This window comes from Hyperolius riggenbachi, chromosome 11 (genome assembly GCF_040937935.1).
Source record: "Hyperolius riggenbachi isolate aHypRig1 chromosome 11, aHypRig1.pri, whole genome shotgun sequence".
In the NCBI taxonomy this organism is placed as follows: Eukaryota; Metazoa; Chordata; class Amphibia; order Anura; family Hyperoliidae; genus Hyperolius; species Hyperolius riggenbachi.
The window spans coordinates 246631933-246647123 of record NC_090656.1 but is presented as its reverse complement, the minus strand read 5'-3'; the positions used below and the strand labels follow the sequence as shown (position 1 = coordinate 246647123).

At 45.1% G+C, this 15191-nt stretch overlaps 1 protein-coding gene across 12 annotated transcripts in view; it reads right to left on the bottom strand.

Annotated features, from left to right (window-relative positions):
• The window catches only part of ANO1 (anoctamin 1), a 1209699-nt gene that overhangs the window by 12981 nt on the left and 1181527 nt on the right, over positions 1-15191 (bottom strand). For all 12 annotated transcript variants that reach the window (XM_068260041.1, XM_068260039.1, XM_068260043.1 and 9 more), the window contains 5 exons: positions 14150-14207; positions 13290-13390; positions 13055-13200; positions 11181-11333; positions 3419-3471 (listed from right to left, as the gene is read on the bottom strand). In XM_068260041.1, coding sequence (XP_068116142.1) covers positions 3419-3471; positions 11181-11333; positions 13055-13200; positions 13290-13390; positions 14150-14207 — 511 coding nt within the window. The remainder of the gene's footprint in view (positions 1-3418; positions 3472-11180; positions 11334-13054; positions 13201-13289; positions 13391-14149; positions 14208-15191) is intronic.

Sequence of the window (15191 nt, the reverse complement as noted above, 5' to 3'; positions counted from 1 at the left end):
CACCCTCCCTTTCCTATACAGTTCTCTAGTTTCAAGTGTCCCTCTTCCTTCCCATGCAAAGTTGGGGGTTGTCAGGGCACTCTAAAACAAAAAAGGTGCAGGAGACAAAGATGGGAGCCCAATGGTGCAGTATGTTAAGATAAAATGATAGAGAGAAAAAAAAATGAAAATACTACTCACAAAATCGGGGGTTGCAAGGGGCAACCGACCACAGTAAGTGGGTGAAGACTACAAACCCGACTCCACTCGGGGTAGTCCAGCCGGACCTGGGTGTGGTCGCTCTTATGTAAAATGAAGACAGTAACACTCTGTGGAAGGACCACAGGTGTTCTGTCTCAACCCCTGCAACGGGGGATGTCGAGGAGTAACTGAAGCACAATTAGGGGAAAGAGACGCCCTGGTATGTATAAAATGGATCAAAACCAGTTTGTAAATACAAGAATTGAGGTAAGCCACCTTACTCTTTTTGTTTTTAAACTGGTTTTAATCCATTTTATACATTCCAGGCGCCTCATTCCCCTAATTGTTCTTCCTTCCCATATACAGTCTATGGTGTCTAGTGGTCCTCGTTCCCCTAAAAAGTTCCCTGGTGTCTAGTGTGGCCCCTCTCCTTCCCCTTATGGCTTTCCTGATGATCTAAAGCTTCACCTCCAATATTGCTTCCGTGGTGGTCTAGAGTGGGCCAAACATATTGCAAAGTAGGGAGACCATTTGCAGGCCAAATTTGATGGATCTGCTGGCCAGAATTGGCCCGCGGGCCAGAGTTTGACCAGCCATTCTCAACTGGGGTTCCGCGGAACCCCAGGCTTCCGTGAGAACCCTTCAAGGGTTCCGCAGCATTTTGCCACTTCTGCAGGACGAAATAGTCCCTCTTACACCTTTTTAGTGAGTCAAAGTAGTCCCACTATCACTGATGCGTCTGGCGGATTAATCAAAGCCGCCGCACATCACCAAGCCATCTCAGTGGGCTATTTACGCGCCTTTCCGGCACGTTTGATCTGTCCAGCCCTGCCTACCTCCTAACGTCTTCAGGGCATGGCTTGGAGCACTTGTGGCGCTGTGCTGCTGCTGTGCGATTGTGCAATGCTGGGTGCTGTGCTGATCTTAGAGAGAAACTTTCTCGACTGTCTACAGCAGTGCCTGGGATGGCTTCCCAATCCCTGCTGCCTCTAAATCGCCCAATGCACCCCGGCTCCTCCTCTTCCTCGCAGCCTTATCTCCATCCATCCAATGCACAGAGTTAGGGGTGGATTTGAAGAAACTCCGGCAAGGTACTTTTTTTCCTGTTTGCATTACTAATGTAATTTGTGCAGAAGGATCCCTAGAGGCAGCCTGGCCACATTCTACTGATTTCCATGCTTCTATTCCGGCACAGGCAATTTTAAAGTACTACTGGGCTCAGATGTACAAAATCGTTGCCTTTCATTGTCAGATTGAGCATATTAGTGCTGATGACATCATGAAATGAATTTTCATGATGTCTTCAAACTTTGTCCCTCACAATGGTGTGTAAGTGTCCTCCTGTATCCCTGACACCTCTCACTTTGCTTTGCTAGAAAAGATTAGATCACAGTTGGCATCACCTCCCTATTATTGCTGGTGAGTGAGTGACTGCGGCTCTGCTATGGGGGTGTTTGATGTTGTTGGCCAGGGGGAGGCTGGTGACAGTGGGCCTTGGGTGCTAAAAACTACAACTCCTGCCCTGATTTCATGTATGTCTGTGGGGAAGCATATTATATACTGTATGTGGGGGTAATTGCCACTTTTCATACGCGAATGGTGACTGCGGCATTTATATGTGAGGATGATTGCTGCATTTTTAATACCATTTTTAACCGAAAGGTGTAGAATATGTAATAATTGTAGGTAGAATGGAAAAACCTCCAAAAAGTGGCGCATTTTTATGTAGGGGTTCCCCGAGATCCCCAAAAAATTGTAGTGGCTCCTCGACCCAAAAAAGGTTGAGAAAGGCTGATCTGACCCATATATATTCACATATTTTTTTTCAATTGACACAGGAATTGTGTGGGAAACACGGTAAGTACTGGTGTATACATTTTAGTAGCAACTTCTTTGTTTACTGTTAGCAAAATACTTTCAAACTTTACTGACGCCAAAACTGACGGCTGACTGAGCCATGAGGAGAGGGGAAACTCCCCTCACACTTGATCAGTTAACTCTATGTGTAGCTCTGTGTGTGACAGAGAGAGAAAGAGAGCTCCCAACAGCTGCAGATCCTGTGTCCTGTGTTTCTGAATGAAGTGTCTGAAGAGAGCAGAGGAAATGTAACTAATTGTCACAGCTTTTTCATACTGTTTTTGCTTTCAGAGTTTGATATGTTTGATATTTGCTTTCTGTAGTATGATATGCAATGGATGGCTGTGCATTGAAGCAGACACCCCTTCTGCCATTGATTTGTCCCAATATAGCTAAATCCTACCCTCAATAAATTACAGCTTTTGCCTCTGATATTTAACATGAAAAGTAGGAAAATGTTTACACAGCTACTTAGACATTATTTGCACACTGTCATTTTAGAACACTTGGGTATCGATAGTATTCCTTTAACTAAATCTAATGAATCCATATACTGACCTAACACCCAACTCCCCCTCACCCAACCCAAACTATTGTTACTTAAAATCTTTCCATTGCTACCTGCAGTCAGGGCCACATTTGTACTCTTTACCGCCCTAGGCCACTGCCACCAGCCGCCCCCCTTCAGTAGGTAGTGAGATGACCCCTTCCCTCTAGTATAGATAGCCTGATGACCCCCCCAGTATAGGTAGCCAGACTCCTCTCTCCTTTCCCTCCAATATAGGTAGCCAGATGACTCCTCCCCCTTTCCCTCCAGTATAGGTAGCCAGATGACTCCCTTAATCCCTATTTTTCCCACCCCCCACCTTTCAGTATAGGTAGCCAGCTCACCTTCACACCGCAGCAGCCATCAGTGTCACTCATTTCCATAGCCGCTGGCCACAATGCACGTGTGCACAGAGAGCAAGGTGGCTGTTGCACAGGCCGCTAGCAGCAAAGTACCACGCTCAGGCGCTCACCTGATCTCCCTGCATTACAGCATTTGCAAGCTTGCAAATGCTGCACCAGTTTAGCCTGCTGCTTTGGTGCCCTTCCTCCTGTGGTGCCCTAGGCCATGGCCTAGGTGGCCTAGCACTAAATTCGGCCCTGCCTGCAGTAATACTGTCTACCCCATGGCTTTTGCAGATTTTAATGCAAAGTAGAATCAGAAAAGAGCAAGACTGGACTGGACAGTGATTATACTCCGGTACAGAATCAAGACTGAAGAAATGGGATGATTCATGAAATTATACGATTACATTGCATCATGACGCTATAGCCAGAGGAAGAAGCTAATGGACATCAGCGATCACTAAGAGGGGACAGGAAGTGAATGACTCACATTTATTATCACGGCCAGCTTCCCAACACCCCGGAGGATATTATACCAGATACCTGCAAAGACAAGATGGGCTAGTGGTAAAGTAATTCTTAGGATACATGCATTCATCGTTATTGCTGCTTTGTACAGAACTTATATTGTAGAGTTTTATACTGGAGCAGTGAATCTTCACCACGTCTCATATGAATGAGGTCACCGGCATGGCAGGTCAGGTTAGATGAGTTAGTGTTAGGGTTACGCTTTTCCATGGTTAACACTTACACTCAGGAAGAACTATTGGATGATGCCATTTGTAATGCCAGGCATCCCTGAGTGGGAGTGTGGTTGGTACTAGTTACTACTTATTAGGGCTGTCAGGGGACTGGGGTCTCAGTTACTGGACAGCATAGCTCCCAACTGTGTATGATGTCAGTGCTATATGAATGCATAATAATAATATGGTAGGGCATTACACTATGACTATGGTAGGATTAGAGTGTGAGCTCCTGTGAGGACAGTCAGTGACATGACTATGTACTCTGTAATGTGCTGCAGAAGATGTCAGTGCTATATGAATGCATAATAATAATATGGTAGGGCATTACACTATGACTATGGTAGGATTAGAGTGTGAGCTCCTGTGAGGACAGTCAGTGACATGACTATGTACTCTGTAATGTGCTGCAGAAGATGTCAGTGCTATATGAATGCATAATAATAATATGGTAGGGCATTACACTATGACTATGGTAGGATTAGAGTGTGAGCTCCTGTGAGGACAGTCAGTGACATGACTATGTACTCTGTACAGTGCTGCAGGGGATGTCAGCGCTATATAAATACATAATAATAATATGGGAGGACATTACACTATGACTATGGTAGGATTAGAGTGTGAGCTCCTCTGAGGACAGTCAGTGACATGGCTATGTACTCTGTATTGTGCTGCAGAAGATGTCAGTGCTATATAAATACATAATAATAATATGGTAGGACATTACACTATGGCTATGGTAGGATTAGAGTGTGAGATCCTCTGAGGACAGTCAGTGACATGACTATGTACTCTGTAATGTGCTGCAGAAGATGTCAGTGCTATATAAATACATACTAATAATATGGTAGGACATTAGACTATGACTATGGTGGGATTAGAGTGTGAGCTCCACTGAGGACAGTCAGTGACATGACTATGTACTCTGTAATGTGCTGCAGAAGATGTCAGTGCTATACAAATACATACTAATAATATGGTAGGACATTAGACTATGACTATGGTAGGATTAGAGTGTGAGCTCCTCTGAGGACAGTCAGTGGCATAACTATGTACTCTGTACAGTGCTGCAGGGGATGTCAGTGCTATATAAATACATAATAATAATATGGGAGGACATTACACTATGACTATGGTAGGATTAGAGTGTGAGCTCCTCTGAGGACAGTCGGTGACATGACTATGTACTCTGTAATGTGCTGCAGGAGATGTCAGTGCTATATAAATACATACTAATAATATGGTAGGACATTAGACTATGACTATGGTAGGATTAGAGTGTGAGCTCCTCTGAGGACAGTCAGTGACATGACTATGTACTCTGTACAGTGCTGCAGAAGATGTCAGTGCTATATAAATACATAATAATAATATGGTGGGACATTAGACTATGACTATGGTAGGATTAGAGTGTGAGCTCCTCTGAGGACAGTCAGTAACCTGACTCTGTACTCTGTAATGTGCTGCGGAAGAGGTCAGTGATATATAAATACGATAAATACATAATAATAATATGGTAGGACATTAGACTATGTCTATGGTAGGATTAGATTGTGAGCTCCTCTGAGGGCAGACAGTGACATGACTATGTACTCTGTAATGTGCTGCAGAAGATGTCAGTGCTATATAAATACATAATAATAATATGGTAGGACATTAGACTATGGCTATGGTAGGATTAGAGTGTGAGCTCCTTTGAGGACAGTCAGTGACATGACTATGTACTTTGTAAAGTGCTGCAGAAGATGTCAGTGCTATATAAATACATACTAATAATATGGTGGGACATAAGACTATGGCTATGGTAGGATTAGAGTGTGAGCTCCTCTGAGGACAGTCAGTGACATGACTATGTACTCTGTAAAGTGCTGCAGGGGATGTCAGTGCTATATAAATACATAATAATAATATGGTAGGACATTAGACTATGACTATGGTAGGATTAGAGTGTGAGCTCCTCTGAGGACAGTCAGTGACATGACTATGTACTCTGTAATGTGCTGCAGAAGATGTCAGTGCTATATACATACATAATAATAATATGGTAGGACATTAGATTATGGCTATGGTAGGATTAGATTGTGAGCTGCTCTGAGGACAGTCAGTGACATGACTATGTACTCTGTAATGTGCTGCAGAAGATGTCAGTGCTATATAAATACATACTAATAATATGGTAGGACATTAGACTATGACTATGGTGGGATTAGAGTGTGAGCTCCACTGAGGACAGTCAGTGACATGACTATGTACTCTGTAATGTGCTGCAGAAGATGTCAGTGCTATATAAATACATACTAATAATATGGTAGGACATTAGACTATGACTATGGTAGGATTAGAGTGTGAGCTCCTCTGAGGACAGTCAGTGGCATAACTATGTACTCTGTACAGTGCTGCAGGGGATGTCAGTGCTATATAAATACATAATAATAATATGGGAGGACATTACACTATGACTATGGTAGGATTAGAGTGTGAGCTCCTCTGAGGACAGTCGGTGACATGACTATGTACTCTGTAATGTGCTGCAGGAGATGTCAGTGCTATATAAATACATACTAATAATATGGTAGGACATTAGACTATGACTATGGTAGGATTAGAGTGTGAGCTCCTCTGAGGACAGTCAGTGACATGACTATGTACTCTGTACAGTGCTGCAGAAGATGTCAGTGCTATATAAATACATAATAATAATATGGTGGGACATTAGACTATGACTATGGTAGGATTAGAGTGTGAGCTCCTCTGAGGACAGTCAGTAACCTGACTCTGTACTCTGTAATGTGCTGCGGAAGAGGTCAGTGATATATAAATACGATAAATACATAATAATAATATGGTAGGACATTAGACTATGTCTATGGTAGGATTAGATTGTGAGCTCCTCTGAGGGCAGACAGTGACATGACTATGTACTCTGTAATGTGCTGCAGAAGATGTCAGTGCTATATAAATACATAATAATAATATGGTAGGACATTAGACTATGGCTATGGTAGGATTAGAGTGTGAGCTCCTTTGAGGACAGTCAGTGACATGACTATGTACTTTGTAAAGTGCTGCAGAAGATGTCAGTGCTATATAAATACATACTAATAATATGGTGGGACATAAGACTATGGCTATGGTAGGATTAGAGTGTGAGCTCCTCTGAGGACAGTCAGTGACATGACTATGTACTCTGTAAAGTGCTGCAGGGGATGTCAGTGCTATATAAATACATAATAATAATATGGTAGGACATTAGACTATGACTATGGTAGGATTAGAGTGTGAGCTCCTCTGAGGACAGTCAGTGACATGACTATGTACTCTGTAATGTGCTGCAGAAGATGTCAGTGCTATATAAATACATAATAATAATATGGTAGGACATTAGATTATGGCTATGGTAGGATTAGATTGTGAGCTGCTCTGAGGACAGTCAGTGACATGACTATGTACTCTGTAATGTGCTGCAGAAGATGTCAGTGCTATATAAATACATAATAATAATATGGTAGGACATTAGACTATGACTATGGTAGGATTAGATTGTGAGCTCCTCTGAGGACAGTCCAGTCAGTAACATGACTATGTACTCTGTAAAGTGCTTCAGGAGATGTCAGTGCTATATAAATACATAATAATAATATGGTAGGACATTAGACTATGACTATGGTAGGATTAGAGTGTGAGCTCCTCTGAGGACAGTCAGTGACATGACTATGTACTCTGTAATGTGCTGCAGAAGATGTCAGTGCTATATAAATACATAATAATTATAGTAATAAAAAAGAAATCAGCTGGTCACTATGTCGGCTACCACAGCAAGCACAAGTTCTGCCCCAGAGACTTATCTTACACCCAGACCCCGCAATCCCGTGTACATCACTGGTAAGCCGCGGCCCTGCCCTCCATAAGATATATTTATTGCGGTGTCTGGTCAGGCATGGGTTAATGGGGGAGGTCAGGCACATATGTCTGCTTCTCCGAGGCCTGCGCTGTTTTCATGGATGTTTAACTTGCAGAATGAGATCCGTCACTATAATGTTACGATTTATTAATAGCCGCGGCCGGGAGTTATGTAAAGTGCCTCATGTCACCGGCAGAGCCAGAGCTACAAGTGACAGAGAACATTATCCTACAAAGCCCCCGTTACAGACTCCAGCTGGCGGCTCCTCGGCCCCGCCCTGCTCCTTCCTCCCTCCAACACTGGTGAACAGCGCTCACGCTCTCCTCTGAATCACTATAAGGGCCTGTTTCCACTACAAGCAGAATAGATGCAGAAAAACTGACTCCAATGAATGCCTATGGGACAATCTATATCAGAAAAATCGCGTTTAGTGGATTCAGGCCCATAGACAGTCATTGGAGTCAGGTTTTTCTGCATCCCATCTGCGTGTAGTGGAAACCGGCCCTAAACAAGATCATCCTGGCTGGATTGTCACAGGGAGACCTGGAGAGAGACTCACAGGACAAGAGAGAAGAGGAAAGCAACCTGCGTATACATTATCACCCGCACTATGTACAGTATTCACCGAAACACGGGCACAGAAATACCTATAACCAAATCCACTAGAATAAGGAAATGTGCAATTTGGCACTGTAGGTTTGGGTGATGAGTCCCCAGGGCCGCTTCTAGACTTTTTGCCGCCTGAGGTAAACTTGTGAGAAACCGCTGCCCCCCCAGTATAACAACCCCCAGAATAGGTAGCTTGGAGGGGGTAGCAGGCAGGAAGGGGGTATTGGGCACAGTGGCGGGGAGGGGAGTCAGACACCCCCGCCCCCCTCACCTGGGTCCCCCGATCTGTGCTCTCCCTCCAGCGGACCCAAACCAAACTTTTTTTTAGTTCAAAATATTTAGTTGCACCACACTGACACATACAAAGATAAATAAACACCCCTTAAAGCCTATGAGCATTTCAGGGCATGCTTTTCACCCTTCTCTTTCCATAACTAGGGTTACACAGGTGGCAGCCATTAGCAATTCCTCCATTGCTGGACACCACCTACTCCACCAGTCTGCCGGATTCTGTCCCAGCAATATGAAAGGAAGGGAGGGCTTCCTCCAATAAATGTAAAATATTTTATATTTGTCATCATGCAGCTGATAAAAAGGCTGCTATTTATTATTATAATTTAGAAAATATATTTTATTTCTGAAATCTTGTATTTTTAATTTGAGTCCACTTTAAGCGCAGCAGTGTAGTATTTCAGGCAGCGGGCGGGGATGACTCACCTCTTCCGCGTTCCAGCATGCGTCCCACTCTCATCACTTCATGCAATGCCGTCCACTTACAGTACAGTGGGCAGCATTGCAGGAAGGGACGAGAGTGGAATGCATACTGGAACGCGGAAGAGGCGAGTCATCCCCGACCGCTGCCCGATTATACTACGCTGCTGCGCTTAATATCCGGAGGGGGAGCGCAGATCAGGGGACCCAGATAAGGGTCTAACCCCTCTCCCCACCACTGTGCCCTCTGCCCCCCTTTCTGCTCGCTACCCCATTCAGCTTGGCACCCCCCCAATCCGATTGAGTTGAGGAAATGAGGAAACCCACCTCATGGGCAGCCCGGCCCTGTGAGTCCCAATATAGGCAGCATTATTAGGGCTCGTTTCCACTAGTGCTGAACTCGGGCTGAATCTGCAGGGTTTCCCCCCCACACAAATCACACGGGGAAACTCTGCCACAGTGGATAATGCTGCCGGCGCCATCCGGACCGCTTGCCATAATGATTCAGCTGACACTGCAGCATTTTTCCATGCGAGTGGCAGCGGATCCCTTAGCTGTGCATGGCACAGCTTCTGGGATTTGGCTGTGTATTGGCACAATGAGATGTGCAGCAGCTAGTGGAAACGGGCCCTTATTCTTATTACCATTTAGTAATTATATGGAGCCATCTGGACTGCCGTTGTGCATGTGCTGCAGTTGTTGCTTGCATCCGTAGGTAGATTCTTTCTGATAGGTCATTATCAAATCGTAATTTTCAAAGAAGCACTTAAAGGAATACTATCGATTCACATATTTTTTTCAATTGACACAGGAATTGTTTGGGAAGTGCTGCTAAGTACTGGTGTATACATTTTAGTAGCAACTTCATTGTTTACTGTTAGCAAAATACTTTCAAACTTTACTGACAAAACTGACGGCTGACTGAGCCATGAGGAGAGGGGAAACTCCCCTCACACTTGATCAGTTAACTCTATGTGTAGCTCTGTATGTGACAGAGAGAGAGACAGGACACAGGAGCTGCAGCTCCTGTGTCCTGTGTTTCTGACTGCTGTGTCCTGTGTTTCTGACTGAATGTCTGAAGAGAGCAGAGGAAATGTAACTAATTGTCACAGTTTTTCATACTGTTTTTGCTTTCAGAGTTTGATATGTTTGATATTTGCTTTCTGTAGTCTGATATGCAACTCTGGCTGTGCATTAAAGCAGACACCCCTTCTGCAATTGATTTGTCCCAATATAGCTAAATCCTGCCCTCAATAAATAACAGCTTTTGCCTCTGATATTTCACATGAAAAGTAGGAAAATGTGTACACAGCTACTTAGACATTATTTGCACGCTGTCATTTTAGAACACTTGGGTATCGATAGTATTCCTTTAAGTGTGGGCTGGATGTGGTTGAATCCTTACCAATACCCCTAGTCCTAATTAGTCTTAATTATCCCTCATCATAATGAGTTACTTCCCTCCCACCACCTTCACTGTTAGACCCTTCCTTGCAGCAACAACCCCCCCCCCCCCCTCTTCCGGTTTATCAATCTCTGTAGAAGGCATAGGACTGTAAAAATACTAACATTAAATAACTAATTCTTCAGTGATTTGAACTATAGTTTGCATGACCCACATGAGGGCTGCAAAAATGTGCCCCTACAAAAAAAATCAAAAGGGAATGGGGATAAAAAGGGTTCCGCCTCCGTCTGCACTTCAGGTGGAGTACATGTGTTATACACTTTGTGGGTGTGGCTTTGCATTGCACTTCCTGGTGACACGATTACTATCTTGGTAGAACCAGGGGACGTAACAAGAGCCCCCGCAATGGATACAGTTGTGGAGGGCCTGTGGAGGGAGAAGCTGGGGGGGGGGAGGGGCACAGCTCTGTGGCCTGCCCAAGGTCATTCTTAGGGACAAGAGCCTGCACAGGAGGGAGGAGAAGCTGGCACACACAGCAGAGGGGAAGAGGGCCTGACTCCCCCCCACACCTCGTGCCCCCCTTTCAGCAATCCCCCCACCTCCAGAAATGTCTATCCTGTCTGGCCTACATTTCCAATTTCTGTAGGGGGGGGGGGGATCCAAAGTTTTGCAGGAGGTCTCAGACATTTATAGTTACACCCCTGGATAGAACTATGATGAGTGTATCTATCTGCAACATGCTTGCTAGTTCACCACTCACAGGAATGATGAATATTTCGCCCACAGGCACCAGTCACATTCAGGCTTTTATTGGTGGTGGAGGTGAAACAGGGACAGTTCCTTGTACTGAAATATTGACAAATCTGGATCTCTCAGGGCTTACCGATATCTTTGGCTCTGACGGCCAAGGGCCTCCGCAGCTCGGTGACGAACTTCTTGGCATCCAGGCGGATCTCAATGATGTTGTTCAATAAGGCAAAGAGAGGAGCCAACGGGAAGGAGGCCACAAACAGAGTGACAAATCCAAACTGAATGACTGCAAGAGAATAATCAATATAAATGGGACATACACCAGAGAGACGCATGGTTATAGCACAGAACTGCGCTGCCCTGCTCATAACATCTGCAAAGAGTAATTATTATTCATAGGAAACCATAGCATAGGAAGCATAGAAGGTAAGTAGGAAGGAAGATCAGGTGCTGCAAAAGTTTGGTGCACCACCAATATTAGCTAATGTGGAAAATTTGGGCCTAACCCTAAACCCCCCCTTCCTGATGCCCAACCCTAAACCCCCCTTCCTGACACCTAACCTTAAAACCCCCCTTCCCGACGCCTAACCCTAAAACCCCCCTTCCCGACGCCTAAACCTAAACCCCCCTTCCTGACGTCTAACCCTAAAACCCCCTTCCTGACGCCTAACCCTAAATCCCCCTTCCTGACGCCTAACCCTAAACCCCCCTTCCTGACACCTAACCCTAAACCCCCCCCCCCCCTTCCTGATGCCCAACCCTAAACCCCCCTTCCTGACACCTAACCCTAAAACCCCCCTTCCCGACGCCTAACCCTAAAACCCCCCTTCCCGACGCCTAATCCTAAGCCCCCCTTCCTGACACCTAACCCTAAAACCCCCTTCCTGACGCCTAACCCTAAACCCCCCTTCCTGACGCCTAACCCTAATCCCCCCTTCCTGACACCTAACCCTAAACCCCCCCCCCTTCCTGACGCCTACTGTGTTTCCCTGAAAATAAGACACGGTCTTATATTAATTTTTCATCCTAAATATGTCCTAGGTCTTATTTTCGGGGAGGTCTTATATATTTTGTTAGGGTAGCAAGATCCCCATTCCCCCACTTTACCTCCTGATGACCCCCTCCTCCATAAAGACGCACCCCCATTCTACACTGCCCGACATACCAGTAATTCAAGCCACAGATCAGCGGTAAACTGCTGATTCCCCCACCGCTGCTGTATCTTCTGCTGGCCCCGTTCTCCATTGCCCGCAGGCATAATTCAAACCACAGATCAGTGGTAAACTGCGGTGAAGGCAGCTAGTTACTGTAACAGCGCTTCCGTGAACAGGAAGTAAACAGAGGTGTCACTTCCTGTACACGGAGGCGATGTTACAGTGTAACTAGCTGCCTTCACCGCAGTTTACCACTGATCTGTGGTTTGAATGATGCCTGCGGGCAATGGAGAACGGAACCGGCAGAAGATACAGCAGCGGTGGGGGAATCAGCAGTTTACCGCTGATCTGTGGCTTGAATTACTGGTATGTCAGACAGTGGAGAGCGGGGATGCGTCTTTCTGTAGGAGAGGGTCATCAGGGGGTAAAGTGGCGGTGGGGGAAGGGGGGACGTGACTTCCACAGCCACCAGGGCTCATTTTAGGGGTAGGGCTTATATTTTGAACATGCTGGAAATATGGGATAGGTCTTACTTTAAGGGGATGTCTTACTTTCAGGGAAACACTGTAACCCTAAAACCCCCTTCCTGAGGCCTAACCCTAACCCCCCCCCCCCTTCCTGAGGCCTAACCCTAAACCCCCCCCTTCCTGAGGCCTAACCCTAAAACCTCCTCCTAACCTTATAATATTTCAAAGGATAAATTTTCTGCTTTGGGCACCTTATAGTAGATATTTGCATTAGCGCCTATAGGGCCCCCAAATCGTTCATTGGCTGCGGGTGCCCACATTTCATGCTCAGTAATTTCCTCCCTTTACAGCTACTATGTGTGAACCCCAATCCATGTGACACATACTCATCTCCATGTACTCCGGAGTGAGGCCGGCAAAGGGGTCCAGGTCGTAGTCCAGCTCATATCGCTGTTTCCTCTTGAGGTGCTCGTCGTGGTCCATGTAGGTCTCTCGTCTGGATTTGAAGTGTCTGATCAGTTTCTTCATCTTCCTATCGGGGGAATAACAGGAAGCCGGATTAAAGTTCAGAACTCTGAAGAACCGTTTACTGAGAACCGTGAAGGATTAAGAGAGACTCACGGGATTCCGATCTCGAAGAGGTTGTTCTGGATCAGCTGTTTCCCCAGCATGATGATGCTCAGCTGGATGCACAGTTCCATCAAGCAGCCACCAGGGGCGCACTGCGGAGGAGATACAAGCAAAATAAAAGTGCTGACTTTCGCAGCAGTGGTCGTCGAGGAGGATTCAGCTGACAAACGTTCACTCAGACAGCTGCACCCAACCATGTAAACCAGTGGTCCTCAAACGAAGGCCCGCAGCCCGTATGCGGCCCCCTGAGGCTTTTTACCGGCGCTCCACACACAAAATGTATTACTTATAGATGTGGCAGCAGTGCAGGCACCACCCATCCACACACTGTAGAAGCCAGCAAGAAGTCATTCACTGGCTTCCAATCCAATTCCACATTAGGCGACACTGCTGTCTAACCGGAAGGCAGGTTGTCACCTCGGTATGCTTCACTGTCTGGTGTGCAAAAACATTGTGGTTGTGGGGGTTGGGTGGTTAGAGGCAATATAAAAGCAGTGTGGGTGCACGTGTGTAGGGGGTGGATAATTTGCAGTCCTTGCAACTACTGGAGAAAGGGGGTTGTTTTGGGGGGACCTTTGAAAATCTGTATTTTGAACACTGATTGCTTTGTGTGTGGGGGATGGTGTTTCAGGCGCTGTTTACCCCACCTAGGTTCAATGTAATGTTTTTCTACATCATTTTATGTACACTCCGGCCCCAGCAGTCTAAAGTATGTTGACCCGGCCCTTGACTAAAAAAAAAAGTTTGGGCACCCCTGATGTAAGTCCATGCCACCCCAGCTACCAGCATCCTTCATCCAATAAACAGCTGAGGCCACTTCACACATAGCCATTGCCCAGAGACACACGTACCTCTTCCATCCTGAACGAGCCAAAGATGTAGACATAATCCCCGGGCCGTCCGACAAACCTGAAAGCAAGAGGATTGTATTTAAAAGGGCGGGTCTATGGACATGTCATGTGATCCATCCTGTAAAAGGGGGGGGGGAATTATCATAGACATTTTGAGATGAGAAAGAGGGACACTTAAGCCACACCCCTGATCACGTCCCCGGCACTCCCCTAGTCACACATACCATAAACATTTATTAAGCAAAATATGTTGTTTTATAACTCAAACCATGCTGTTCCTTTCTATCCTGGTTCATTTTCCTTCATATTAACATTTGAAAATTTAGTAATATGTCAACGTAAAGGATGGGGATTAGTGATGAGCAGAAATTACGCCCATATGCAATTACGCATTGTAATACACAAATACGCATCGTGATGCAAAGTTTAGTGGGAATAGCGCAATTCATTTTGTAGTAAGTGGTTCCTAATCGTAATTACGCATGAATTTATGTGTAATTTACACATAACTTCGTGACGACTTTGGCGGTGAATAGCAAAGCCCGATACACGCTATTGCTACCAAAATTACTACATAGGTTAAGAATACTAGGTACAAGTTACAAAAAGAATTCTTAAAAAAGACTTTGCATTTTTTGAGAAAATCGATTTTAAAAATGCAAAAGTAAATGGTTTTTAAACTGTGATTTTTCTGAGTTTAAAAACCATTTTTCTTTGCATTTTTAAAATCGATTTTCTCAAAAACTGCAAGGTCTTTTTTAATAATTCTTTTTGTAACTTGTACCCAGTATTCTTATTAACCTACGTAGCAATACTATCCACTGGCACAAAATTATGCGTAAATTCATGCGTAATTACAAATGAGTATACAAAGTCAATTCAATTACGAACATATAATTACGTATGAGGCTGAATAAAAAATAAAATAAACAAAAACTGCCACAGAGATCGGACCCCTCCGGCGGCATGTCCCCTTAGGGACAAAAATAAAAAGAAGGCAAGTCTGATCGCTGGGCTCCATAGCTGGGCTCCATAGCTGGGC